The following is a 25,234-nucleotide window of genomic DNA, read 5'->3' on the forward strand; positions in this document are numbered from 1 at the left end:
GGATGAATGCCCGCCAAATGACGTGCGCTCCACTACTGGGTGCCTCAGAACGCCCTACCGAGTTGCATGATAAGGCCGGGCCACTAAGTGCCCTAACGCCTAGCGCACGCGAACCTTCTATCGGTGGGGAGATGGGCTCGAAACAGCACACCCTTGATCCTGGACCACTTCTTCTCCAACATTCGCCAACCGAAACCTTGGTAGAGTCGACAACCTTGACCGTCACTCGGCAAATCTAAATTGACGCATCGACATCATTGTTGTGAAGCACACAACGATATCTGAAGTTGTTCCGTTTGTGCGCCTGGAAGAACCAGTCTCACAAGCCCGAGCATACCCCGATGATCGACCGCCCAAAGTAAACAAATATGGCCTCCGAAACAACATCGCGTCCAGTGTCGCCGACACCGTCACAGCTACCGCCCGTTCCGGGATCGCCAGTCTATTCTCTTGCGTCGACTGCAAATCCGTTATCTCAGTATAATCTGCCTTTGCCGCCACCCCCACGATCTTCACATGCTGTCCTTACAAAAGCCGACCTAGAGCTCTCTCAGCAAGCTTACTCCGATCTTGTCGCCTCCGCAAAAGGCTACCGACTGGCACTCGCCGCATTATCAACAGCCGCATCGACATTTGGATCAGCACTTGAAGCATGCGCTAGGTTAAAGGAAGCTCGCGCCGAGCCCATCGGTCCCTCTGGGACTAATATGACAGCAAGCTTTACAACCAAGGGTTCCTGCACAGCCGATACGCTTATGTCCGCCTCCGGAGTACACTACCTTGTTGCCAATCACCAACAGATCCTCTCTGAGACGGTATACCGATCCTTCGAAGTACCACTGCTCCATGACCTGGACAAGTGGCAGACCGTTATTGACGATGAAGAGGAGACGTATAAACAAAAGATCAAGGCACAAAGCAAAGAAATCAAACGACTGGAGAAAGAAGGGATGAAGTTGCATAAACAGAGGAGACGGGATGTTGGTCGATTTAGGGCACATTTAGTCGAATTGACGACAAAATTGGATGGCTTAACGACGTTGCATGCCGATCATGCACGGACACTATTGAGGGAGAGTCAAGAGACAAGTGGAAGGATTGTCGAAGCAAGCTGCAGTCTTGTACGTGCAGAAGTGGACATATTTGAAGGTCTAGCGAGGAAAGGCTGGAGCGGAGGCGGTCTGGACGATCTTCTTGAAAAGGGTCAAGATTTGTTCGCAACGGAGGAAGATATTGCGAACTTGGGCAGTGGCGGTAGCGGCGACACACCCAAGCTCTTCTCCATCCTCCCCCCTAAGAGCATACTTGCCGACACAGGATCAGATCCATCCCGGAGTCACGCTAGAGGGGACAGTCTTCTTATGGACACGGAACGGTATCAATCTCTAGCAGCACTGGCATCTGACTCTAGACCCAGTGGCGGCGTTATGAATGACAGTGACAGCGTCTTCTCAACCGACTTCAACAAACCCCGAAACGCAAGGCCGTTCTCACCACAGCCTATTCGTCGCATTCCAACAGATGTGACATATGATTCTCTAGGGGGTAGAGCAGAAGGGCTTGAAAACGGAGAAGATGAATTGAACAGGTCGGAGCTCCTGATGCCTGTAGTGGAAGCTGATGATGCAGGAGCAGAAGAGCAGCAGAATGGGGACGGTGAGCATGAAAAAGAAAATGTCCAAGAGGAGGAAACGAGAGGTCGGTCAGGATCACCAAGTTCGGTGAGAAAAAGGGCAAATTCACAGCCACTCATCACCGACGCTAGTTCAGCAGCTGCATGGAGCGGTGATGAAGAGAGGAGTCCAAGCTGAAACTGATCAAGTGGTGAAAATGACTTATACTCGTGTTCGGGTTTCATCTACAAGGGCGTTTATACGGACATTTGGGAAATATTCTCTTCACGGAGAGGCGGAAATAGATTTGCAAGAGAACTTTGCTCTTGTTTGATAGTGTACAGAACATTATGTGGATTTTCCACCCTCCATCTATTAAGCATGTCGATTAAACCAGACACTGTCCCAATTCCATAACACGCCTGACGCCAAGATCGTTATTACGCCGTGGTCAATGATCAAATTCTTCGTCTCTCGTACATTCTATCACGGCCGCCCGACGATCGTCGTCGTTTAGACGTCGACCCCTTTCGTTTGGACGCTGCTTTCAACATCTTTGGCTTCCAACGCCGACCGAACATCCTCTAGTCGTCCTTGTCGGCATTGAGTACATCGCCGCTGAATAATCCAAAAGTAGCGTCGAGCCACCAGATAAGCTTCCAGTAGAGACTGGCCTTGCTCCAGTCAAACTCGCCGGTCTCGGTTCGTGGTACTTCGTTACCGATCATGCTACCGCCGAACCACTTCACAAACGGAATAGCATTGACGACCCGTTGCATCATAGTCTGTTGAGGTAGGAGAGCTTGCTCGGCGGGAAGAATGGTAGCGCGACGGGCAGTAGGGATGCGGCGGCAGAAAACGCTGTCGCCATCGCGGATCTCCATGGGTTCGATGCTTGATGTGGTAGCTTGAGGAAGAGGGAAAGGCTCGGTGATCGTAGCAGTAGAGGCATGGGAGTTGCTGATAGTTCCAGTATCCATGGTAAAACTAGATGTCTGCGAATGAGGAGGAGAGAGATCGAGGAGCCGGCTGTTAAACGATGTAGGCCCACTGAAGCTCTTGCGACCATTGGCAGTGGGAACAGCAGCAGGCATACTCTGTGAGCGTGAATGGTCTGAGACGACCTCGATATCGGGACAAGGCTCGTCTTTGGCGGGAGGAACACCTCGGTATGGCTCAGCATAAACCAGATGTCCCAGTATCCTTTGAGGGCTGGCAAAAGTAGCAGCTTCGGCAGCTTCTCTGCTTTCGAAGGTGACCTTCACCCAGTGCTCTCCGCCATCTGCGCGGTTCACCATAGCTCGCTCATCTGCTGTCAGGTTGCGACGTCGCGTAAATGCAGGGTCGCGCAACTCAGATTTGTATCGGCGTTGGCTGGCAGGAGGTTCGCGAGGGTAATCCTCCAAGATCGCGCCGGCAAGGGATTCATAGTGGGAGATAGCAGCGTACTGCTGTGTTGATGATCGGTAGCCGCGAAGGATGAGCTCGACTGGTGTTGAAGTAACAGATCGCTTGACGGGAACCTCTTCTTGCATCAAACCACTGCTCTTACGCTGAACAGTTTGAGATGGCGCTGTTGCAGCCTGGTTCGATACCCAGTCGCCAAAGAGCTTGTCTGCAGCAGCTAGTGTAGGATTTTCGCGACTGCGCGCGGGTGTTCCAGTACGCGATCGTGAACGACGTGTGGATTTACCAAACGAACCAGACTCGGCGGCGCTGCGACGTGATCGTGCGCTTCCTTGGGGAGCATCTTGTCTTTTTCGCGTTACGTTAGCATTGATTCAAATGGGCAGAGAGGAAGACATACTGGTTGAAATACATGGCATATGGTCGCTTCACACCATCATCCCCAACGTAACACTCGTCGTCAGGAACGTTGTGTAGAATGAGAGGAGCCATGATGAAGGCTTTGGTGGTAGAGGGAGCTGACAAACGGCGAGGAGGGGGTGTCGAATCGATGGGCCGTAGGGATACCGTAGGAGATACGAAACCCGAGATGGCGATGTTTGTCTGCACGAAAGGAGTTGAGGTTGCTGATGGTTGGACGAGCCGCCTGTTCACATGCCCAGTAGCAGTTTCTGAAGTTGACTTCCAATTTTTGGCGGGCTAATCTGGCAGTTGCATAGGCAACCGACCACTGAACGTAGCTGCGTTGGTGCAGTTGTGGGGCTAGTTTATCCGGCTCCGTGAACTTGAGCTTGCCAGCTGTAACAGCCAATTCTGGATGTGAGGTCTTCCAGACATTCAATAGGTAGCAGGCTCATTCTTTGTTCTACGCCCTTTGCGTTTAAGCAATTCTAATACTCAAGTTTGCTTGATCCTTTTATCCTGCGTCGTCCTAAGTTTGTGTGCTGATTGAAGTCAGCGGTGATTGGCTCCTGAACCTTGATTGTGTCTGTGACTAGAGCTTTCTATTCGTTTGCATAAGTTCACACAGTCTATTATACGAGCTCCAGATTTTAATGACTACGTTCATAAATCAAATTCCAGCTCGAGTATCATAGCATAAAAGCGCAACCATGTCTCAGATCCCTCCACAGTCGGCTACGTAAGCAAGATTTCTGTGATGAGCTGATTCAGCATCCCACTTCAGCTGAGCGAGATCCACTGATGGATTTGCCAGGGCCGGCCTCTCCCGAGATGGATATTCGGATATACACTTACAGCACATGTAAAAGGAAGACATCTATTCTAAGCAACCCTGGGTTGACCAGTAACTCAAGAGTTGCTACCGGAACCTATCGTTGTTCAATATGACCCAATTCCTATCTTTCCGATCATTGATCGGCTTCGTCTCTATTGCCGTAGCCATGATTGCTTTGTTTGGTGCTTCACCACTCAAAGCCTTCTCATCGACTCTGCAGAGGGCAGGCTTTGATTGGTACAACTCACAAAAGGATGTAACATCTCCAATAAAGACGAATGCAGCAACAAAGGCGCCTGTATACTTCTTCAGCCATGGTGGTGTGAGTCTACCTATGTTGAATCTCAAGCGGATAGCTACTGACATACTTCAAGCCTGATGTGCAATATAACACAAAGCACCCCGTGTATCCGTTCCTTCAACAGATTGGAAGGGAAATAACGCAGAAAGTGAAGCCGAAGGCCGTAGTGGTCTTCTCAGCACATTGGATGGGAGAGGAGCGCGCTATTCATGTTAACAATGCTGTAGACACTCCTCTCATTTATGAGTGCGTCACATCACTCCATGCTTCACAAAGTTTATGTTAACAATCTCAGCTTCTACGGGTTCCCCGATCACTTTTATAAAGCTCAATATCCGAACAAGGGTAGCCCCGAGCTTGCGAGCAAGATTATGGTCATGCTTTCAGAGGCTGGTATCCAATCCTATGGAATGGAGCGAGGTCTTGATCATGGTGTATTTTCTGGATTCCATGTTGGTGCGCTTTTCTAAACAACGAACGCCCATAGGTGAAGCTCTAACAGGTTGTAGCTTTCAACCCAGAAACGAATCCACTCAACGTACCACTTGTTCAAGTCTCGCTCTTCAAAAACGAAGATCCTCATGCTCACTACGCTCTCGGACGTGCTGTATCTGCACTTCGGGATGAGGGAATAGTCATCATCGGAGCCGGGATGTCAGTACACAACTTACGTGACATGTACCACATGTTCGAGGGTAACACGGAGCCACTCCCATATGTTGTGAGCTTCGATAACGCTCTCAAGGAGGCCGTGGAGGCCGACCCAGCTATCCGAGAGGAAAAGATGGCGGCGATATGTAAGCGGGGAGATGCCAAACAAGCACACCCTTTCATGGACCACCTTATGCCAGTTTTCATCGCTGCAGGCGCCGCCAGTGAGGACTGGGGAAAACAGATATGGACTTTACATGAAGGCAGCTTCGGATGGTCGCAGTTCCGGTTCGGTGATGTTCCTTCATCCTGATGAGCATTATTTTGGGGGTAGTGTGTAGCCAAAGTGCAACAGCCATAATTATCGAGGCCTGCTATGAGAACACTAAGGATCGGACACATTATGGTGGCATCAACCACAGACAAAGTTGAGGTTGGCAGGAGATGACCAACTTATACCCAACGAAAATAATCGTGTTATACAGCGTAATTCTCATCCAGTTAAAACTTTTGCTCATGTGTGAGGCCATCCTCAGGCAGCCACGTCACATTCCAACCCACACCGCTCAACAAAATGCATGCTTTCATTGGTGTTTTGGCCTTATCTAACCACATTCATACCCGTTTGTGATGAACTACCATTGAGTCATAAGTATGCAATATCAAGCTCTCAACAGAGTCTATTTCATTGATATACCCGCCCCTTTCACCAGGTTGCCTTTGTTGTAAAACTCAACGCTCGGCAACATCTCGCTTGCAACCCACCTGGCTGTTTGCGTATGAAGAGAGCCGTAACCGAAGGGCTCATGCGTCTTTTCCTTTCTCATTCTGCCAGTACCAATATCCAGGTTTCCCATGGCATCGATTAGTGTGTCAGGTGGAGATTTATCTGGGGCATCTCCTCGAGGGAACGAAGAGTATCCCTCACAGAGTGCTTGGAAAATGACCACTTGATCTTGAAGATGAACGTCCACTTGACCACCAACAGCTACCTCATCGTACAAACCCCGACACAGCTTTCTTGATACCTGATCGGCGAACATATCCCTGTTCTTAGTCTTTTTCGGTATTGATCCAAGCCAGTCATGTCCCCATCTGACCCCAGATGTGGAATGGGCCACAAGCAGTATGTACCACCGTGAATCTAGGTTCGTGTCTTCAACATGCTTGAAATGGGCATCTGCTCCAGAAAAGAGGTCCCCCAGGCCCCTTGTCAGTGATGCCTGGAGTCTCTCGAGTGTGCTGCCAGGTACCACCATGCTGACATCAATAGACTTGATCTCATAGGACTCAGGGTAACTGCGTTGCTCTGGGGATTTGTATCGCAGAGTTTGACCAATCGTCAACGGATGAAATTTGAGACGTATCTGACCTCTCGACTGCGGACCGAGGCTCCATCCACGTCTTTCTAACGCCCTTTCAACATGAATTCCAAATCGTTCCTCCAATGTTGGCAGGAAAACTTGGTCCAGATATTCAAAACTAAGTGAAAAAGACACATTGGATCCACCAGATATTGAAAGTTCGACTGATTCCTCAGAATCATTGCCGGCAAAGATCAGAAACGGGAGGACTGCTTGCAAAATGAGGAGAGTACTCGCAGAACCTGACTCTGCTGATATATTGATATTGCGTTGATATAGTTCTGTGGGTCCTCGTCGTGGAGCGAAGGTTATTGTCTTGGAACCTACACTTAGGCCCTCCACATCTGCATCTGTTATCTTCGCGAGGAACTGAATGCTCGTGACGTGTTGGCTCTTGAGACCTGGGAGATATCAGCTGGTGGCGTTGCAGTACGTGTTTAGGTATCACTCACCTCCACGTTCTCGATTTCCTCTGACGTTGGTGATGGTGACAGCCTGTCCCGTCAAGGCAGCTATTGCTATTGCGACTCTTACAACCTGTCCACCGCCCTCTCCTGTTCTTCCGTCTAGTTCCACAGGCTTCATTTTGTCGCCTCTGTTGATACCTAGTAGGGTGGGTTTTTGAGGTAAGCTGAACTTGATAGGTCAGAGTGTCGTTGTGGAAGGTCAAATCAAACAGAAGATTTAAAACCTCAATGATGTACCACCATGAAAACAGCGTGAAAAACAGTGAAAGAGCATCCGGTGATTGTCTATATATTGTGTTGAAAGTCGTTCACCATGCAGCTGCGATTCACTAATGTGACTCATTGCCGAAAAAGCTAATATCTTCGTGGATTGATGGGCAGGCAACGAAGCTCTAGCGGAAGGTTCAGAGACAGAAAAGGTTATAAATTCTCAACAACCCAACCGGACCCTTAAAGATCAACCACGAGAATGCACAGCTGAAAGAATGACTGACAACAGGCGATCTGCAGTCATGAATAGACCAAGCTGAACCCTCGGCCTCTCCGAAGGCGGTCTGACACGAGTTCCGGTGTTTCCTCGTGTCCAGCAAAAAGATTTTGAGACAGCTATATATATGAAAAGCCGAACGCCCGGTTTGGTGATTCCCAGGGTATCTGTTTGCAACAAGCAAACATAAGCGGGTACCCGAAAGAATGCAAATTGCCGGAGGCAGCTAATGATCCCGGCGGAGTGGGGCCGGCGGTCCGGTGATTTCAGGCGATTACCCCGGACTTTCATAAGTGGCTTCACCAAGTGCGCCATTTGATCTCGTTTACCATTTCCCCTATTCATCCCATTTCTTCATTTTTCAGGTTTCTTTCCGCGCCCTCACCTTCTCATGAATCTTTCGTTACGTCGTTTCAGCTTGTGCTACTCAAGCGTTTAAGCACAGGAGACTCCAAGATGCCACTCACACAACATGAAATACACCCCACGGCCCTGGCTCAGCCACAGGGATGATCTCTGTTCGTTTCTCAACGATTGGAGATGATGTGTTCTTTGCCACGCCTGGCTTTTTACCAAGCACAGCTGGTGTGGCAGCTTGTGGCGACGTTGACCAATTGCCATCACCAATTGGATGATGATCATTATACCCAGTGAAAGGGATGGAGAATATTCGCAAGCAATAAGTTTACACAGCCTGAATCATTTACAAATTGGTTGCGTAGGTATGGCGAGCTTTCGATGTCGGGACCAGAGTCTCAAATACAATTGAACAAGGCGCTGAGAGAAAGTGACATATCATTGCAGCCCGCCTCGCGTTTCAAATAGACCACCAACACAAGCGAAACAAAGAAACCACCACGCTCAAACAGTCTAGGAGAAAGCCATCCCAAGCCAAGACAATTCCCAGCGAAAGCAATCAACGCATCCCTCCTTGCCCTATCCTAGTCATTATCATCCATCATAAGCATTGAAGACGTTCAGTATCTTCCTTGCACTCCTTTTAATCTTTCATCTATCATGCAACCTTCGCGAAGCACCACGCCTGTCTGCGCCGGCTGCAATGGTTCTTTCCCGATTCTTCATATCGTACCTTAACTGCCAGCAGCGGGGGGTGCCTGCCCTTCGGTCGACGTTTACGTATAGAAACTGGAAAGACTGCTGCTTGCCTTGACAGGCACGACAGGAGAGGGCGCGAACGCACTCAGTGTGTCCTCTAGAAGTCTCTATCGCCATGTTCACTCCCGTCCCCTATACCTCATTTTCCCAAAGGCTGGAAGCCAGAAAGACATGTTTCACTCCTCCATATCTGTGTCGTCGGAAATTTCGAGCATCATGTCGTCTTGGAGTGCGATCGAAGAAGTGTCTCGATCCAGACCAAGAAAGGCGACTCGATCCAAGACGTGGCTAATGTCTCTTTGTCTCCCGTTCATTCCCGGTCTCGTTGTTTCATCGATCCAGGAGTGAAACGCCTCGTCGTTAGGTTCCTCATCATCGCTATCGAGGTCCATCGGTTCATAGGATTCGTTTGGTTCAGCTCTCTCCTGGCTTGGGCAATTATGCACAACCCGCCAGCCGTGGTCAACACTACTTCGCCATTAGACTTGTCACTATCCGGGTGGAAGCACAATCGACAAACCTGTCACAGCTTCCTTGGAAGGCATACACTTGAGAAAGTGTGGGCACAGAGCCATCCCTGGTCTGATCATGACTCGACGGGCTGTCCTGTTTGACAACATATGGGAGAGTCTGCACTATTAGTATGCTCTCTGTTGAAGGGAGATGCAGTAACCCATAACTTACCCAGGCTTGGTGGTTCTCACATTCGTCTGCTGTCTTAGGGAGACAGGGAGAGGGAGATTGATGGCCTTGCTCTTGCGCTCCCGGAAGAGGCCGGGAGACTACCCCGTTACCGTAGGTAGTGGGACTGTCCTGGGACACTATTTTGAGATCTCCTTGATCATGCTTATAGGCAAGGTCACAGTTGATGCACACCCAACGACCATTCTTTCTCTCACATGCTTGTGAGCAGGTAATGCACATCGGAGCCACGGGCCCGCGAAGCTCAGAATGAGGATCCATGGTAGGACGTATGAAAGCACACTGAATGATGCTAGTGAAGCCCCCGAACTACCAATATCCTCCTTGCCTTCGATGCTGGCGGCTGTACCAGAGGTTGAAAGATGCCACGCAAGACGGAACTTCCAGGGGATGAGGCTCGAGGAGTATCGACGAGGAAGCTACAGGCAAGATTCTTCCGGTTGCTGGAAAAGAGTATGGATCGAGTCGCCAGTCACTCTGTTTCTATGAACAGAGCGATGTTCTTCTTGACAGCAAAGACTGGAAAGGGCTGGTTCCAGATGTGATAACACACGGGGCTCCGTACAAGATTACGGTGCTTTTGCGTGTCTCCGCAGACACGCCCAGCTGTTTAATGGAACCGAAGAAGTGATTGGCCGATGAGGCGAGACGATGCGAATAACGATCAGCAATACGGTACGTCGTCAAAGTTGATGATGGTCCCGATATCGATGGATGAGGTTTGAAAGACGTGACGGCAAAAGAGTCACTTCGTCCAACTGACTAGTAAGCTCATAACAGGGGTACAGGCTACTGTACATGTGCTGGCACAAAGGAGAGGCAGCACCGATCATCCCGGTAGTCTTCGAATTTTGTTGGAGGATACCCAAAAGTAGTGGATCAACGGAAGAAGCAATCGACGTGAAGAAAAAGAAAAGGGAACGTGTTCGTTGGTCGACTTGGAGTGATGGAGTCGTCGTGTGTCGAAGCTACCAAGTCTTCAGGCGGCATCCAACCAGATGGCGCCTTGGGTCCTTGGTACAATGACATAGCAGCCCGGGCAAGGCAGCCTGGGGGGCCATCAACCGATTGGAGAGTTTCCAAACGAGGTCCCATAAGTGGAAGATGCTTATGAGCGAGGCGCACACCATGTTCTCATTCATAAGAGCATTCCAGGCCTTCTTTGATGATTGAACGAAACGAAACGAAACGAAACGGATGCGAAACAGAACAGAAGGCTGAAGCCATACCTGCTGACGTGGACGTGGGATTCGCCAGTGCCATGGTAACGACCTGAATCTGTCAACACTCGACAAGAAAGACTGACCAGTGCGGAACTGCAAAAGTCTCTCGTATTTTGTGGCCAGAAGCAAGAGTTTCAGGTGAAGGAACCACAACCGTGGACATATGGGACTACTTAACATCTCCTCCCTTTAAGCCACTCTCCTAATCTGCACGCGTCGGCCCCCAAGAATACAGATTTCAGCTCGGAACCTTCATTCCCAGCACCGAGATTCTCTAGTGGTGTGAGACAGACCCTCTATGTTTTATGTATTGGGGGTTGATTGTCGCCAAACGTCCCTCAGCCTGATTTCCAGCTATGAATATTGGTGGCTGGCACCCTGTCAGAGCACATGCTTTGGTGCCAGGTCTCAGCAGAGAGTAACTTTTGTCGCACATTCCCATCAGCCTACAGGGCTTTGCAGGCTGTCAAAGTATTAATACGATAAAACTACCGCTATCTCAGTGCAGTTGGGGGCTTGAAGGTCTACTTAAGAGGGCTTTACACTATCGAAGACGACAGTGAACTGTTTAAGTACGCCACGAAGCTCCAATCTACAGGGGTCACGTCCAACATACTATACGATGAGCGGATGCACAAGATTAAGTTGGCCAAGATGGCCAGGCTCCAGATCAGAGTCAGTGACGGGTGTTACCTCCAACAAACAACTCATTTAATCAACGGTCATCACGATCAATGCGCGTCTCTTCTCCATCACATACAGATTGAGACAAACGTAGCGGAATGCCGTTTAAATGATTCGCAGTTGGCTTGGCTGATTCACTAGCCTGCCCATTAGCAAACAGCGTGAGATGCAATGGGGAAATCACTCTCTGTCAAGTGGACAGATCTTGGGTGTGAAGCTGCGAACTTGCATGCAGTGTATGCACCATTTCTGGGTGCATCGCGCTATTGTTTTCTCATGCAGCCATCACCTATTGGAGAAGTTGGATGGTGGACGAAAGACACGACCCTCCGCGGGGGAAATACACGGTTGTGGCTTACACCGAAATTCGCCGGCGATCCACCCTTTTAGAGACTACCCAGCCAACATCTGGTTCATTAGTCTCGCGATGACCTTGGTTGTCCAGATCAATTGTATTGATTGATAAAGATTTGTCTTCAGAATAATAGGACTTCTAAACAACAGACAAGACCCTCCTGAAATCGAAAAACAATCTGATCATAAAAGCTATTCATGCACCAGGTGTACCAACCAGCCAAAACACCAAAATCATATTGCAACGGGTGTTCCTTCAAGAAACGACAGAAAGAGTAATGCGTATGAGATCACGGGATATATCAGGCCGAGGCAGAAACCAACAGGATAACATGTCCAAGTGCCATTAGACCCCATGCTGATCCCCAGATTTCGCACTCTGTTAATTTCGATCTCTCTTTCACCGCTGTGCATGTGACGAGCTGTCATTTTGGCCGCAATAGTCGAGGGTTCTGGGATAGCCAGGATAACTCTGAGTGTATTGAGGATATCGCTCATCCCTCTGAGCATTATTGGCCGAAGTGCTGGTATCGACAGTCCTTGTGAACTGGTTGTCAAATTGTGAGATAGTGTTGGTACCACGCCTGATACCGTTTTGTTCGGCTTCATCAGGAGACGATTCAGTTCGAATTTGCTGGCCGTTAACGAAGTCGGTTGTTCTTTGTCGAGGGTCATCCAGCGAGTGCTGGGCCCCTGGCAAATTTACTTGGTATTGATCGCCAGGAGTATCGTTGGATCCCTGGGTAATACGACTATTCGGAATGGGTTAGCTGGTGGTCGTTGTCTTTCCAATGATATCACCCTCACATACCTTCCCTGGTAGGCGGGCTGATTTGTTGGAGCATAGGTGTAGCCCAGTGCACCTTGACTTGAGGCTGTTTGTTGATATGATCGGTTCTGATACGGATAGTAGGCTGTTCCAGAGTGCTGAGTTTGGAGCAGGTGTTGGTGCAGCATGACATCCTGGGGTGCAGGAGTCTTGCGCTGTGGCTGCGGTGCTTGCCTTGCATGGCTCTGGGTTATATTCGCGTCCGGAGACGAGAACCCACTCGCATCTCTGGCGTAGCGATCTCCCGAAGAGGTCATGGTTGTTCGACGAGGATCCTCAGGGGGAAGAGCCGACTGATCGTGAACGTATGAGAACAGTTGAGAGTAAGAGGCGGGATGGATGTATCTGGTGGGCGACAGATCCCTGTGAAGAAACTTTTAACTGGCAATCATCGCATGGCGGGCATGAAAGGGGTATTAATGCGCCATCTCTCTGTTACGCGGTAAAGGGCTTGTGGCAAGCTTGGGCAAGGTTGATCGGATTGCAGAGATGAAACACTTCATAAACCCGTTTTTTTTTTTTTTGTGTTTTTTCGTACAGCACTACTGCTTGTCAAGGGCCTGATATTCGTCAGACATTGCTGCTTTAATGAAGGCTGGACGTCATACGGTTTGCCAGCGAATTGGTCTAGCAACTTCTGCCAGTTTGCGAAGGTCAGCCACGACAACATGTGCTAGGAGAATGAAAGGGTTATTACAAGACAGGGTCGATTTACATCAGCCTGTGGCGATACGAGAGGTTGTCGTGGCATGAAAGAAACATGGCCAACCTGGGAATGGGAGTCAATTTGCTCGCCTCAGCATCTGGTTTGCTGCTGTTGACTGGGTCTTCTGTCACGAGGCATATACCTAGGCGGAATGTTACTTTCAGAGGCAAAAGGCATCTATTAGATGGATCCTTGGGATGACGACATGTTCGAAATCATCAGCGTAGATTACCTACGATGAGAAGGTTCGCATGGTACGCACAAAGGCAGTATGTCAGCGGCAGCGGCTACTCCTGCGAGAAAGGATGACCAAGCAGACATCCTATCGAGATTCATCCGTTGTTCAACTAGTTATACGCGTCCCTTGGCTGTGTTTGGTTGGGTCAAGGGAACGCAACAAACGGGTCGAAATACTCTGGTCAGGTTGCGACCTGGCATCGTTTCGGAGGCGACTAATCGGAGAAGGCTTGACTAAAACCATTCGGCTTGGACAAAATCCCAAACTTCAAAGCGCAGATGAACATACGAATTTTCAGTTCTGTTTAGTTTCGCGCAATGTGCAGGGAAAGGGTGAAAAGAAACGCAATTTTACAACAAAGGAAGACTTGGAAGATTGGCAGCGGCTGACAACAATAACCTTGTGCCAACGACATGAAGGGTAGCCGCAGCATGGTCGATCCTTTCCTGCTTGCGGAGGTTCCTTCGTGGATTTGTGTGTGAATGATATGGAATGGATATTATTTGTACAAGAGAACAGCATATTCTCTTACTGATTCACTGTCCTCTTAGCCAGCCATACACAAGGAAGAGGGTAAAATTGTTTCACTTAAAACTGCTGGACCTACTACTTTCGCATCTCAAGCAGCCACAGAAGGAACTTATCGCAAAAGGTCTCGGCAACCCCGAAAACCCTAGGAGATTCCGGGGAAAGCAGAGCTAGTAAATGTAACATTCACGGGGATTGGCAAACCCCCGATGAGGCTGAACGCAATGAGTACCCCAGCATCCGCTGTACGTTCGAGGTTCATTCATTAACACAGCAACACCTTGCCAATGAAAAGGAGTGATATAACATGCAAGATAAGTACACAATCATATTGTATTCCTTCATGTTACTAATGACTAGGTGAAGATAAAGATAAACCCTGATGTTGTTCAAATTATGGTTACCCCGCTGACCCTCATCCATCCTTGTAACTCGGGGTGGCATTGATGTTGGTTTGCTTGACCAGCTGAACAATTCCAACATCCACGGTGCCCCCATCTTTCCTCCAAAAACTACTGCAAACTAAACTCACATGTCACAATCGCTGCCGCATTTGCCTTTGACTATTATTGATCACGGACACCACAATTCGCTAGTTTGCAGCAGTGTTAGCCATGTTTGGATCCCTTGCATCCCAAATGTCTGCATCGTGCGGTTGCATGTCCAATTACGTTGTTTGCCGGGATAAGACGTGGCGTGATATCCTGTGCTTCAGGTTCCTCGAAAAGGAAAAAGATTGAATGAGAGCAAGCCAGGCTATTCGACGAAGTCCACAGTTGAAGCAGTGGTCAACAGGACATTGCGCTCCCGGTTTTCGCGTTGAGACTCTGCAAAGATCAGGACCACTTCACTGGTGGCAGCATGTCAGAATGTTGTCGAACAAATCGGGCTGTGAACTTACCAGAGGTTCTGCACAATGCCTTTTTGGTTGTGGTCCCTCCACCTGTTCACTGAATAAGCTGCATCCTAAAGCCACCAGCCGAGCTTTGTTGCCTAGGTCATTTTGGTCCCGTTCTCTTTGAGAGGATTGAACTCTTTCCCTCTTCGTGTTATAGGGAAAACCTTCGCTGATTTTTGACAAGTCGTTCGGCAAACTGAAACCTTCCCAGGGCCGATCAGCATCCCTCAACCAAGCCCACACCTGGGCTTCTTTGGTCCGATCCCCGATAGAGGCGGCTATAATCCCAGTGCGAGTCGCCAAGAGAAGCTCTCGCTTGACTGTGGCCTATTGTTTCAGTGCTGTGCGTGGAAGCATTACCGCCCTTGGAGGGTACAGTGCGTGGCCGACCGCTGTGAAACGAAGTTGTCAAGACTTTCTTCCGACTACTGCGTCTGAGATGCGTCGCTTTTGATGGATCCATAACATGAATATGGTTGCAAGAAAACACTTTCGTATTGATCGCTATCTACTTTGTCCTTCATCGGCACGAAATCCTCCTGGCTCCTTCTATAATCTACCATGGCATGCGGCTCAAAAGCAACTTGATCCCTTCAAAGACCTTAGGTACCCACATTCGTGCCCAAAGCAGTGAACTGTGACAACTGCTAGTCGTACCTCAAGATCATTGCTGGGCACAGCCGTGTGAGTACCGCCCCTGGTTCTACTGGAGGCTGGTTCTGCGGACACTACGCCTCAAGGCTGTGGTTTTCTTGTGACACTATTCAGATTAGAGGGGAGAATCATGACTGCACTGCCCTATGACGCTGAATTTCAGTCACACTTCCGACTCGTCGGCCTTAAACCGCCCTGCCCAACAGCAGAATCGGCATGTCTCATGGAAGCTGCGAGGCAGACAATCCTCAGCACCCAGCCATCGCTACTGTTATGACTTGTTCCCTGGCATACACACTTACGGCTCTTCCTAAATCACAGACTGAATGGATCCATGACCACGCAGATTTCATGAACGTGGAGTGGCCCCAATGGAAATGTTTTCATTGCGAAGGTCCAAAGACATGCGTCATGCTGGTCGCTGTGCAGCATACCGGCCTGAACCAAAAGTGCTGCATGTCTACTGCGGTTGCCTGGCTTGGCTTCTGATGTCTGGCACACAGCCCTGAGATCGACTTGAATAAAGCCTAGCTCATAGTTTGATGAAGCTGCACAGCTTTTCTCAGCATCGCCCCCTTTTTCACCACGTCATGACGTACATTGCCTCTTCACGCGCACTTCCCACGACAAGATAGTAAGCAACTGCAAAAGAGGCCCAGCACACCGAGAGGATTCTACTCACATGTGCGGATTTCAATGTCCGGAGGTCAAGCGCAATAATCGGCTTTCAAAAATCTTTCGACTAATGTTTGCGCCACTCTCTGGATCAGCAGGGCCCCGAGAGTGTGAGTTTTCTGGGTTTCTATACAAACACCCACCCCTTAGGCAACCACTTTTGCCGAGCTTTCTACCAATCATTAGGTTCTCTCATACCAAATCACTCAAGAGAATATCAAGGAGCGTTTCGGAATTCGGAATCTCAGGCGCTTTTGATGCTTCTCAGAATTGCTGAAATTAAAATAAGTTTCTTGGCCCGATTTTTTATTCGAAATTCAACCAGGGAGATGGATGCAATGAAGGATATCTGCATTTGGCCCGCTCGCATTGAGTTCCGGCTTCTGACGCAAATCCCCGAGGGACATAGAGCCCGGCTCGTTACGTTGCGCCCAGCACAAGGCCATGAGTTCAAAAATTGGCAATGTTCACAAATGGTTTCGCGTAATGCCTAATCTGGCAGGTTGGGTCTGGATTCTCAACTCCTTCAACTTGAGTGTTGCTACCTCTGGCGCATAACGCCGTTGTTGCTGACGACACATCTATCTCAACTTTCAACCGCTACATTATCGGAAAAGTATATTGTCAACTGTTGGAAAAGCCAAATTCAAATGAAGTCACTTCCATCGTCTTTTCAACCTTGACAAATCTGATGTGTCGTCGATCCAACCTGATGGTGATTGGTCGTCTAGACGCAGTGCCGCGCCAGTGGCATTACCAGGTCCACGCACGAAGCATTGGAGCACTAATTGAACAAACCTGGCATTGGTAGACGCACCACGTGGCAGACTCATAGTAGTCTAATTGCCGATAGTGACCTGGTCCTGGAGATCTACTTGCTCGTCACACATGATTGCTAGGCGTGCAACGACCCAGAAGCCGATCAGTCGGCTTGTGCTTGGCGAAGGATCTCGTACAAGTACAAGTTATACAATCTGGAGAGTAGAAGCTACTGGCTGGGTCAAGATCAATGTCAAATGTGTTGGGTTCAAGAATGCATTGGGCCGCAACAAATGTACCGTCCAATTCACTGTGACCCAAAGCCCCAATGACTGGATCATACAATTCAAGCCTTACCCAACCACCCATCTATCTCACAAAACACAGTGAATGTGTCAGAGCACTCTGAACAGTAGTGAGGGTATCCGCAACAATGATTCGAGCGTCCCGGAATTTCCAGGCGAGCCTAGCTCCTCGTCAGCCTCACTTTTCTCGGCCTGCGCATCCATATCGACCAGTCGATTCCATTACAAATATTGCATCCAATCAAGGAAGGTGTGATGTTGCTGCGTTTTCTAAAACTCGCATGTTATCGATCATATGTGGACTCTATTCGTGCTCCTGATATGTTGCACAAGCGCGAGAGGTGTGAAATCTTCAGGGACCAGGTTTCATATGTGAAGAACTTAGTGATAGATCATATTAGAGGAAAACGTTACATATTGGGCCATCCTGAGGAAGCTAATTGGACCGATGAATCAATCTTTTGATGCCTGACAAGCTTACAGCTGCTCTGCTGGGAAATGTCACTGATGTGATGTGGTGTGAGATGCATGAGCAGTGCTGACATATTGAAAACTCGGTGACTCTGCTCCCTTGGGAGTAAATCCTAGTGTTATTCGCTTGTGACGATTAAGTTTGCGCAGACCAAACTCAATGCTATGACCCCAGGTCTTTCTAAACCAAACATTAGAGGGTGATATGCAAGATAGGGTAGACCGGCATTACGGCCTAACAAGCTGTTAATCTGCCTAATGAGCAAGACGGAGGAAGCCCGGAAGGATCCACTTTTCCCGGCCGTGACACAAGGACAACTCTTCATAGCGGCTTGCCTTTGCTCTGTAGATACCATCGTTTAATTTTGAGCGTCACAATGTCTTTCAAACCAAGTTTAAGGTTTATTCTAGTTAATCATGTATACATTGGGATTGGCCAATACACTCGCTTCAGTTTCCACAGTGTCAACAGGTGAGTGTCTGAAGCATAGAAGCCATGAAGCCTCAACTAGTACCTACGACACATTCATAGCACTTAACTAACAATGCAGGCGTCATATCAAAATTTAGTAGGGAGAAAAAACAAGTTAGATCAATCGTCGTAATAAAATTTATACATATGCAACTGAAAAGCCAGAGCATAATCTATCTACAAACAGAAAGCCATCTGCAAAGATGCAGTTTCATCGCCCTCCACTAGGGAGAAGCAAATCCGTTTTTTTTTGCTGGCAAAGAAGTACATGAACACGTCACGGACGTATCGCATGTTGCTCACTCCCCACTGCTCAGAACTCTTTCGAGCTCTTTACAGGGATCGGCGGGCAGCGCGGCGAGCACGGCGGCGCTTGGAAGAGCAGCCGGTCTTGGGGGGAGTGACGGGAGCAGAAGGAGCCTCAGTGGGAGCAGAAGCACCCTCGGAAGGTCGGACAACGGTGGCGAAGGTAGGAGTAGGGGCGGGAGCCTGAGTCTCGGAGCCAGCGTTGCCACCAGCGGGCTGGGTAGCAACAGGGGCCTCAGCAGCAGCGGAGGTAGCAGCGGGAGCCTCGGCGGCGGCGGAAGTGGCAGCAGGGGTCTCGGGAGCAGAGCCAGAGTCGGAACCAGAGCCAGAAGAGGTGCCCTCCCAGACAGCAGGGCCGGGGATGTCGTAGGTGGTGTAAGAACCGTAGAGGTTGAAGACAATGCCCTTGTCAGTGGAGGTGTAGCCCTTGTTGAAGTCGAACTTCTCATCAGGGACAGCGGTGCCGGAGCCAGTGACCTCAACCTGAGCGCAAGAGGGGTAGAACTGAGCACCACGGGCGGGGTTGGAGGCGTAGGCAACGTCGGACTCGTGGTGAGCAATGATCTCCTGGCGGACAATGTACTTGCCAGCCTTCAGAGCAGAGGGAAGAGTGAAGGTGGACTTGCCCTTGGCCTTGATGAGCTTGTCAACAGCCCACTCACTGCCATCGTAACCGTCCTCAGCAATCTTGGTCCAGATAGCACCAGTACCGTCGGTCTCGGTGTAGGGAGCAATGTAGGTGATGATGGGACCCTTGTGGGATCCGTCAATGATATCATCGCCACGGTTGTCGTGATACCACTCGAAGGTGAGCTCGTCACCGGAAGCAGCCTTGACGAACTTGGGAGCAGCCTTGGCACCGTTGACGTTGCAGACGAGGTCGGGGCTGGTGAGGTCCTTGACGGGAGAGTTGCTGGCGGGAGATCGGATGTAGACGTTGCGTCCATCACCCTGGTCCTTACCGTTGACCCAGAGGCCGTAGACCTGAGCGTGGGCAGAGACGGTGGTGGCCATGGCCAGAGCAGCAGCGGAAGCGGAGAAACGCATCTTGATAGATAGTTATATGTTTGAGTTGATGTTGGTAAAGGATTGGATGAAGCGAGAAGTCGCGGAAGTAAAAAGTTCGAGCTTCGGTGGTTTTGTTAGAAAGAATGAAGGTTTGGCACAGCCAAATTGAAAGAAAGTGAAGATAGAAAGAAGAAAGACTGATTTTGCTACGACGAGTGTGGAGAGAAAGAAAAGAAGGTATTGGGACGACGAAGGATGTCGACTTATATATCAAATCTCGACGCCTTGAGATTAGGCCCTGTATCCAACTATTCCTGTTCCTATCCTATTCCTCTCCAAGGCGGAAACTACGGTCAGTCCCACCACAAGGATCAGCTCACTTCAGTTCAGTTGACTTCATCTCGTCAAGAAGCCATGCCGTAACCTCAAACATGGTGTGCTGGGACCATCTCCAGCGAGTGACAGTTGAATCTAGATCAGATCAGGGAACAAATCTACTCTCAGGAGAAGGGTCCCTTGCAGTTCAGGCGTCTCGCCTTTGGTGCGTACCCCATAACGACATAGTCATTGATAGACGGAAAAATAAACTCACTTGCAGCAAACGCATAGCGGAAATTGAAACCCTTGGGCCTGGGCCTGGGCTGGCTTACACTACGCTAGGCCTGCTGTCAAAAAAACAAGGCGTTACGCTAAACCCCTGCCAAGTTCGGTTTGAGGCTCTATAGAACGCTCCTATGATTGGAAGAATGTCTAACGGTGAAACCTAGCCCCTTGGCACCTTTAATATCGGAGCACACCCCATTGGAGCGATCCCGCCTACGCCTACGCCACCGTTCCCGTCCACCGTTCAAGTCGAAAATATCCCATGGACCGGCGAGTCTATTCTTTTCGAGAAGTAGGCGCCGGTAAGCGATGGGAATTTCAATTCTCTTTCTCTCCTGTGGTCTTGGCAGATCCGCTTCTTCACCTGAAACCGTAGAACTGCCATCTCCGACTGGGGGAGAATTTTGTATGTGCGACCGAGGTATTTTGGTGTCTAGTTTCAAGGGGTTATCCAAAGATGATAGGTTTTCCTCGGGGAGTTGCGTTCTCTTGAAACGAGTCGTGTACGTTTTCACGATGCGAGGATGGCATCGGACGAGAAATATAAACGAGAGTGTTTCGAGAAGTTTGGTGTTTCTTGTCTGTCAGATCAAGACAAACAACGTGAAATCAATTCAAAACAATAAAACACTATGAAACGAAGAAAACAGAATCTATGTGAAGAATATCGCTTCGGTAGCGTTGCGAAAATCATTGTCTATGGTTACGACGGTTATACGTGGATGTGAATGGTCACAAATGACAGTCTGATTAAACTTCGAATTAACTATACTCAGCATTAAGTTTAAGCATAGAAATCGAAGCTTGAAGGTAAATACTAAGCTTGAATAAAGGATGAACCGACCTGACAAGGGTCTGTCAGAGCTTATCTCCCAGTGCAACGTAGTCCTTGTAACCTCTCTAACGCAAGCTGTTTGAGGTGCGGCGCTAAGAAAATGCTACCCTACAGATCGACAATACAACATCGGGAGCGTAACGCCATCTGCCATTGCTACTGTAACTACAGAAGGCTTGGAAGATCATTCCAGATAATATCAAAGAAATAGACAAATACTATAGAGAGATGCAATTAGTATGCTGCTTGTAAAGCACAGAATCACTCGTAGCAGGAGAAAGCAATGAAAAACAACGCTGGTCATGGTGCGTTACACATCGGTTCCGTGCATGGCTATGGAGTAGCATTGTTGGTTTGTGATGCACAAAGTTAATGCTATGCAAAACAAGGTACCACGGCCCGAAAAGTCCGTCTCGATAAACGTAATTCGGAATGACGAACCGCAGAGCCGCCCTCCTTAAGAACCAACCTGCCGGCTCTGTTGGTGACATCGACTCAATGCGATACACATCCCAGCATCCCTAAATTAAAGTGTCACCTTAGAACTCAAATTCCATATTTCGAGGATGAGTTCAACTACAAATACATGCATTCTACTGTGCATATAAGTTGACTAGAAGTGAACGACGAATGGTTGATAAAGTTTCCTGACTATATATCTAGTGAGTACTGTCGTTATGGGAACATGTTACTTGAGACTATATTAGACAGCAGCCTATTCCTTTTATGGAGCAACTCGCTCATTACACAAAGCTTCAACTGAGTATGCGCAGCATACAAACTTGAACTTCTTCTGCTCAGTAGTTTCCTTGGAACGTGGCTTGATGTTCCAACTTGGATACTCCGAGGCTAGCTTTCGATAGCTGCAACAACCACCAACCCAAAACCTCTTGAGCTTCAATGTCCGAATGCACTCTCGACTTATTATCACTGGTCGACCGATTCTACTGTCCTCTGACTGCAACTGGTCATATGCATCATCGGAATCGTAGTCCTGAATGAAGGCACACGTACTTCTGAGGCGCCTTCGGTCGCATGGGGATGAAAGCTCGCTCATACAATGTAACGAGCCTTGAGAGCACCCCATACATTGCCACCGTCAGTTCAAACGCACCACCCGATCCTTTCTGTAGTATGTTCCCCTGCGATCCTGATGTTTCTTTGCTTCCCATCGAAAATTTCATTCGACGAGACTCCTGCCGTTCCGGTGGTACTAAATGCCATTAGGGTAGTGCTCTAACCAGAGGGAGGGAGAATGAGACCCAGGAGAGATTTGTGAAGAAGCAGTGGCCCAAGGAACCGCACCGAGATGTGAACATGTTTGTCGCAGACGGAGAACTTCCCCTGACGCGTAAGGATCAAACAGTGCTCTCAGACGCCGATTGATCTTACTAGAAGCTCTAGCAAGTCCACCACTATCTCTTCCAGCAACCCATTCATGACGGTTGAAGTAATTCGATCGTGACGAAAACATCGTCTTGAAGCAATGCAAGCGCAACATATCCATGCAGTCTCCGACAGGGCCAACCGAGTTGTCCAGTAGAAATTGATACCTGGCCCTGATACTCTTTGTGTGGTAGTTGATATGTTCCCAGGCCAGCTCGTCTGGAGCTGCCAGATTGTCAGACCATTCTAGGTCGACTAAGCCTACATCTTCAACTAGCATCTTGGCAGCATACGTGGCGATATTCTTCTGGAAGTTGGGAAGTGTCTCCTTGAATTGCTTTCGCATATAGCCTGGTATGCTGTTATGAATTGGTAACTGATAGCCTCGATGCCCATGACTTCGTACCAGTTTGTCGTATACAATCGTGGGCACGCTTGGTAGTCTAGCCCAGAAAACAAGAAAGTATTCATAAAAGTAGGGCATCTGCGCTTGGTCCGTCATATGCTTCCTTAATGGATCTTCCAGTGTCTCCGCTGCTCGGCATTCTCAGAAGTTCTTTGCTTCTCTCGTTGACTGGCCAGACTGCACACCTTCAGTGGTAAACCGAATGGTGATTTTGGCATCTGAGTGCCACCCCTGTTTTTTTTCCGAAACACTGAGCTGCTGTAGATGTGGAAATAGACGTCGTCCATTTTTGCAAACATCATCATAAACGCGCCGACAAAGTGACCGCGTCTTGGAGCCCGTAGTATCACGACGATATCGTCAATATTACGCATCTTGGCAAGACGAAAAACCGTGGGGTCGCACATATCCTGGATGGCGCTCACAGCGTGGCGAATGTGACCGTTCTGCTTCCAGTAGTAGTCAAACTTTGAGCCAAATTCCATGGTCGTATGTCGAGTCTGCTATAATCTTGAGCTTCTGAAGCTTGTTGATGTTATCAGGGAGCTGGCAGTAAGGAGAGAACTCGTCTCTGGTCTGGTGACAACATCTCAATAGTCGGTTCGCATCTCCGGTTGAAGCTGAAAAGCCCCATATCATCTCCCCCAACTCGAAGGGAAGGGAAAGTAAGCAACTTATATGCATCACAGTACCCATTTTGTTGGCAGACTTGGTATTTTTGCAAGTTTCGAGGAGTGGAACAGAGTACAGAGTAACAAGAATCCCCTACTTATAGTATTATATTAACTTTTACTTCTTGTGGACGTGGATGACTCACTCTGTTAGAGGTTTGAACAAACAAAATTGCTCTAAAGCATTCGAACTCTCACTTAGACATAATTTTAGTAAAATTACTCTAAATTGTGATATTATTCCTCTAAAATTGCCTTAAGCTAGCCTTCAGCTGAGAGTCCTTTAGTTGGCATTCCTGACAGCTTTGCGCGATCAGATCACAACTCATAGCTCATCCCTTTAAAGCCCTCAGTTCTTCATAAGCAGGTATTCTCCAAGTCCCTCTATCCTCCGGCAGTAGGGCAAGGATCGCCTTATCAATCTTAAGCTTGGTGATAAGCCCAATAATCGAGTACTGTAACTTGATCCCAAAGTTCGTCTTTGGATATGCAATACCAGGGATGAACGACGGCAGTTTTTGAGACTTCTCAACATATGGTCTTAGAGTATCTTCATACGCCATAAGAGCTCTGGAAATATCATGGCCATGTCTCGCAATTTCTCCGCTGAGAACGCAGGCTCCTATCAAGGCGAGTGTAGTTCCCACACCCGTCAGTGGAGATGGAGCGTATCCTGCGTCGCCCAGCAGAACAACTCTTCCTTTAGACCACGTCTTGGTCTTGATCTGCACGACAGACTGCGCGTAAAAGTCCTCGGTCTCATGCATAGCCTTGACGAGTCTCGGAGCCTGCCATCCTGCATCCTTAAAGATCTCTGCAAAAAGCTTCTTCTGAGCATTGACGTCCTGACTCATGACCTCTTTCAGCTCTTCCACGTGGGACATTGTCATAAGGTATGCTTGACCTCTATCATTCGAATGCCAACGCGTTGAGATCACGCGGCGGCCTGGAGCGCTGTATACAGTGGCAATATTTTTATCTCCTGCTTCCCGTGGCAAATTATAGTAACATCCATTCAGATTGAGGTCGCGCACATGAACAGCTTCAGGATCATCAGCGAATAACTTTCGTCGGACTCTCGAGCCTTGACCGTCTGCGGCAATGACAAGATCGTAGCTCTCATCAGCTCCATCCGAAAATCTGACTTCAACCTTATCGCCGACATTCTCAAAGCTCTCAATCGATGTTCCGAAGCGATATTGGGCTCTTTGTCTCGTCGCCTCGTATATGATCTTGCACAAATCTCCTCTCATGACTTCGAACTCACTTGTGAATGACTGTCTCCCTTTCCCCGAATCATTTCTTTCCAGTAGAGCTTTCTGCTTCCCTTGCGAATCAACCCATTGCAGGCCATCTTCATCAACCGCTTTATTTCGGATTTCTTCAAGAATTCCCATGCGCTTCGCAGCTTCGATGCCTTGGCCGCGAATGTCAATCTGTTGACCTCCAGTGCGTAGTGAGGGGAATCTTTCTATGATGGTGCAGGAATGGCCGAGACGGGAGAGCCAGAAAGCGGCAGATGGGCCAGCGATGCCACCGCCTGAGATGAGAATTCGAAGTTTTGACATTTAGAAACACGCTGTGTCGAATAGCAAATGCTATACGTGGAAACGTAGTGCATGAATCCTCGCTAAGATATTCGCTGTCAACACGCTAATAAATTAATGAGTCGTGAAAGACCCTGGAAATTTACAACTAACGTAGAATGTGGTCAAGATAATCAGAGTCTCTGTTCATAAATGGCTGCTTCGTCAAAATTCCGGCAGGAAATGTAGGTGTCATTGACTTTAAGGATTGTATCCTGGACTAGTCTAGCAACCAGGAATTAAGATGGGACAGTGTCTGTGCTGAAACTAGAATAGTTACCACCTTCATAAC

At 48.7% G+C, this 25,234-nt stretch overlaps 10 protein-coding genes across 13 annotated transcripts; 3 read left to right on the top strand and 7 right to left on the bottom strand.

Moving 5' to 3' along the window:
* The first annotated feature begins 4 nt into the window (after positions 1 to 4).
* On the top strand, positions 5 to 2,064 carry FOIG_11808 (uncharacterized protein). Its single transcript, XM_031212401.1, has one exon. The coding sequence runs from the start codon at positions 369 to 371 to the stop codon at positions 1,809 to 1,811; it is 1,443 nt and encodes a 480-aa protein (XP_031057795.1). The 5' UTR covers positions 5 to 368; the 3' UTR covers positions 1,812 to 2,064.
* FOIG_11809 (uncharacterized protein) lies at positions 138 to 3,811 on the bottom strand. The gene is made up of 2 exons (XM_031212402.1): positions 3,421 to 3,811; positions 138 to 3,368 (listed from the first exon to the last, which is right to left on the bottom strand). Exons 1-2 carry the CDS (start codon positions 3,510 to 3,512, stop codon positions 2,198 to 2,200), a joined length of 1,263 nt encoding a protein of 420 aa, XP_031057796.1. The 5' UTR covers positions 3,513 to 3,811; the 3' UTR covers positions 138 to 2,197.
* A 350-nt stretch (positions 3,812 to 4,161) lies between these two features.
* Positions 4,162 to 5,802, top strand: FOIG_11810 (uncharacterized protein). The gene is made up of 4 exons (XM_031212403.1): positions 4,162 to 4,579; positions 4,632 to 4,804; positions 4,854 to 5,014; positions 5,068 to 5,802. Exons 1-4 carry the CDS (start codon positions 4,367 to 4,369, stop codon positions 5,520 to 5,522), a joined length of 1,002 nt encoding a protein of 333 aa, XP_031057797.1. The 5' UTR covers positions 4,162 to 4,366; the 3' UTR covers positions 5,523 to 5,802.
* On the bottom strand, positions 4,881 to 7,697 carry FOIG_11811 (RNA 3'-terminal phosphate cyclase). The gene is made up of 2 exons (XM_031212404.1): positions 7,026 to 7,697; positions 4,881 to 6,974 (listed from the first exon to the last, which is right to left on the bottom strand). Exons 1-2 carry the CDS (start codon positions 7,156 to 7,158, stop codon positions 5,890 to 5,892), a joined length of 1,218 nt encoding a protein of 405 aa, XP_031057798.1. The 5' UTR covers positions 7,159 to 7,697; the 3' UTR covers positions 4,881 to 5,889.
* FOIG_11812 (uncharacterized protein) lies at positions 7,697 to 18,045 on the top strand. Of its 2 annotated transcripts, none has more exons than XM_031212405.1 (2): positions 7,697 to 10,020; positions 10,116 to 18,045. In XM_031212405.1, the coding sequence occupies exon 2, from the start codon at positions 13,393 to 13,395 to the stop codon at positions 13,801 to 13,803; it is 411 nt and encodes a 136-aa protein (XP_031057799.1). In that variant the 5' UTR covers positions 7,697 to 10,020; positions 10,116 to 13,392; the 3' UTR covers positions 13,804 to 18,045. The 2 variants fall into 2 exon arrangements, with proteins under 2 accessions (XP_031057799.1, XP_031057800.1); XM_031212406.1 differs by having other exon boundaries at positions 7,964 to 8,249; positions 8,353 to 18,045.
* FOIG_11813 (uncharacterized protein) lies at positions 8,174 to 10,751 on the bottom strand (the record flags this gene model as incomplete). 2 transcript variants are annotated; one of them, XM_031212408.1, is made up of 3 exons in its annotated part: positions 8,174 to 9,111; positions 9,164 to 9,273; positions 9,328 to 10,751. In XM_031212408.1, the coding sequence occupies 3 exons, from the start codon at positions 9,604 to 9,606 to the stop codon at positions 8,820 to 8,822; spliced, it is 681 nt and encodes a 226-aa protein (XP_031057802.1). In that variant the 3' UTR covers positions 8,174 to 8,819. The 2 variants fall into 2 exon arrangements, with proteins under 2 accessions (XP_031057802.1, XP_031057801.1); XM_031212407.1 differs by having other exon boundaries at positions 8,189 to 9,111; positions 9,164 to 9,606.
* FOIG_11814 (uncharacterized protein) lies at positions 11,653 to 16,213 on the bottom strand. Its single transcript, XM_031212409.1, has 6 exons — positions 16,142 to 16,213; positions 14,809 to 16,076; positions 13,404 to 14,757; positions 13,133 to 13,283; positions 12,418 to 13,072; positions 11,653 to 12,358 (listed from the first exon to the last, which is right to left on the bottom strand). The coding sequence occupies exons 5-6, from the start codon at positions 12,690 to 12,692 to the stop codon at positions 12,007 to 12,009; spliced, it is 627 nt and encodes a 208-aa protein (XP_031057803.1). The 5' UTR covers positions 12,693 to 13,072; positions 13,133 to 13,283; positions 13,404 to 14,757; positions 14,809 to 16,076; positions 16,142 to 16,213; the 3' UTR covers positions 11,653 to 12,006.
* Positions 18,046 to 18,219: 174 nt separating the features above from the next.
* Positions 18,220 to 19,828, bottom strand: FOIG_11815 (uncharacterized protein). 2 transcript variants are annotated; one of them, XM_031212411.1, is made up of 2 exons: positions 18,712 to 19,718; positions 18,220 to 18,681 (listed from the first exon to the last, which is right to left on the bottom strand). In XM_031212411.1, the coding sequence occupies exons 1-2, from the start codon at positions 19,492 to 19,494 to the stop codon at positions 18,475 to 18,477; spliced, it is 990 nt and encodes a 329-aa protein (XP_031057805.1). In that variant the 5' UTR covers positions 19,495 to 19,718; the 3' UTR covers positions 18,220 to 18,474. The 2 variants fall into 2 exon arrangements, with proteins under 2 accessions (XP_031057805.1, XP_031057804.1); XM_031212410.1 differs by having other exon boundaries at positions 18,242 to 19,828.
* A 1,800-nt stretch (positions 19,829 to 21,628) lies between these two features.
* FOIG_11816 (uncharacterized protein) lies at positions 21,629 to 23,170 on the bottom strand (the record flags this gene model as incomplete). The annotated part of the gene is made up of 2 exons (XM_031212412.1): positions 21,629 to 22,616; positions 22,871 to 23,170. The coding sequence occupies 2 exons, from the start codon at positions 23,168 to 23,170 to the stop codon at positions 22,107 to 22,109; spliced, it is 810 nt and encodes a 269-aa protein (XP_031057806.1). The 3' UTR covers positions 21,629 to 22,106.
* A 405-nt stretch (positions 23,171 to 23,575) lies between these two features.
* Positions 23,576 to 25,133, bottom strand: FOIG_11817 (uncharacterized protein). The gene has a single exon (XM_031212413.1). The coding sequence runs from the start codon at positions 24,922 to 24,924 to the stop codon at positions 23,689 to 23,691; it is 1,236 nt and encodes a 411-aa protein (XP_031057807.1). The 5' UTR covers positions 24,925 to 25,133; the 3' UTR covers positions 23,576 to 23,688.
* Positions 25,134 to 25,234: the final 101 nt, after the last annotated feature.

Source organism: Fusarium odoratissimum (genome assembly GCF_000260195.1).
Source record: "Fusarium odoratissimum NRRL 54006 unplaced genomic scaffold supercont1.23, whole genome shotgun sequence".
NCBI classification, from domain to species: domain Eukaryota; kingdom Fungi; phylum Ascomycota; class Sordariomycetes; order Hypocreales; family Nectriaceae; genus Fusarium; species Fusarium odoratissimum.

Excerpts from the sequence above, each read along its gene's own strand:
- FOIG_11808 (XM_031212401.1), top strand. The coding sequence starts at position 369 with ATGGCCTCCGAAACAACATCGCGTCCAGTGTCGCCGACACCGTCACAG.
- FOIG_11809 (XM_031212402.1), bottom strand. The coding sequence starts at position 3,512 with ATGGCTCCTCTCATTCTACACAACGTTCCTGACGACGAGTGTTACGTT. Across the intron at positions 3,369-3,420 it reads TATGCCATGTATTTCAACCA|ACAAGATGCTCCCCAAGGAA; the intron begins GTATGTCTTCCT and ends AACGCGAAAAAG.
- FOIG_11810 (XM_031212403.1), top strand. The coding sequence starts at position 4,367 with ATGACCCAATTCCTATCTTTCCGATCATTGATCGGCTTCGTCTCTATT. Across the intron at positions 4,580-4,631 it reads ACTTCTTCAGCCATGGTGGT|CCTGATGTGCAATATAACAC; the intron begins GTGAGTCTACCT and ends ACATACTTCAAG. Across the intron at positions 5,015-5,067 it reads ATTTTCTGGATTCCATGTTG|CTTTCAACCCAGAAACGAAT; the intron begins GTGCGCTTTTCT and ends AACAGGTTGTAG.
- FOIG_11811 (XM_031212404.1), bottom strand. The coding sequence starts at position 7,158 with ATGAAGCCTGTGGAACTAGACGGAAGAACAGGAGAGGGCGGTGGACAG. Across the intron at positions 6,975-7,025 it reads AGGAAATCGAGAACGTGGAG|GTCTCAAGAGCCAACACGTC; the intron begins GTGAGTGATACC and ends GATATCTCCCAG.
- FOIG_11814 (XM_031212409.1), bottom strand. The coding sequence starts at position 12,692 with ATGACCTCTTCGGGAGATCGCTACGCCAGAGATGCGAGTGGGTTCTCG. Across the intron at positions 12,359-12,417 it reads CAGCCCGCCTACCAGGGAAG|TCGTATTACCCAGGGATCCA; the intron begins GTATGTGAGGGT and ends CATTCCGAATAG.
- FOIG_11812 (XM_031212405.1), top strand. The coding sequence starts at position 13,393 with ATGGTACGCACAAAGGCAGTATGTCAGCGGCAGCGGCTACTCCTGCGA.
- FOIG_11815 (XM_031212410.1), bottom strand. The coding sequence starts at position 19,494 with ATGCGTTTCTCCGCTTCCGCTGCTGCTCTGGCCATGGCCACCACCGTC.
- FOIG_11817 (XM_031212413.1), bottom strand. The coding sequence starts at position 24,924 with ATGTCAAAACTTCGAATTCTCATCTCAGGCGGTGGCATCGCTGGCCCA.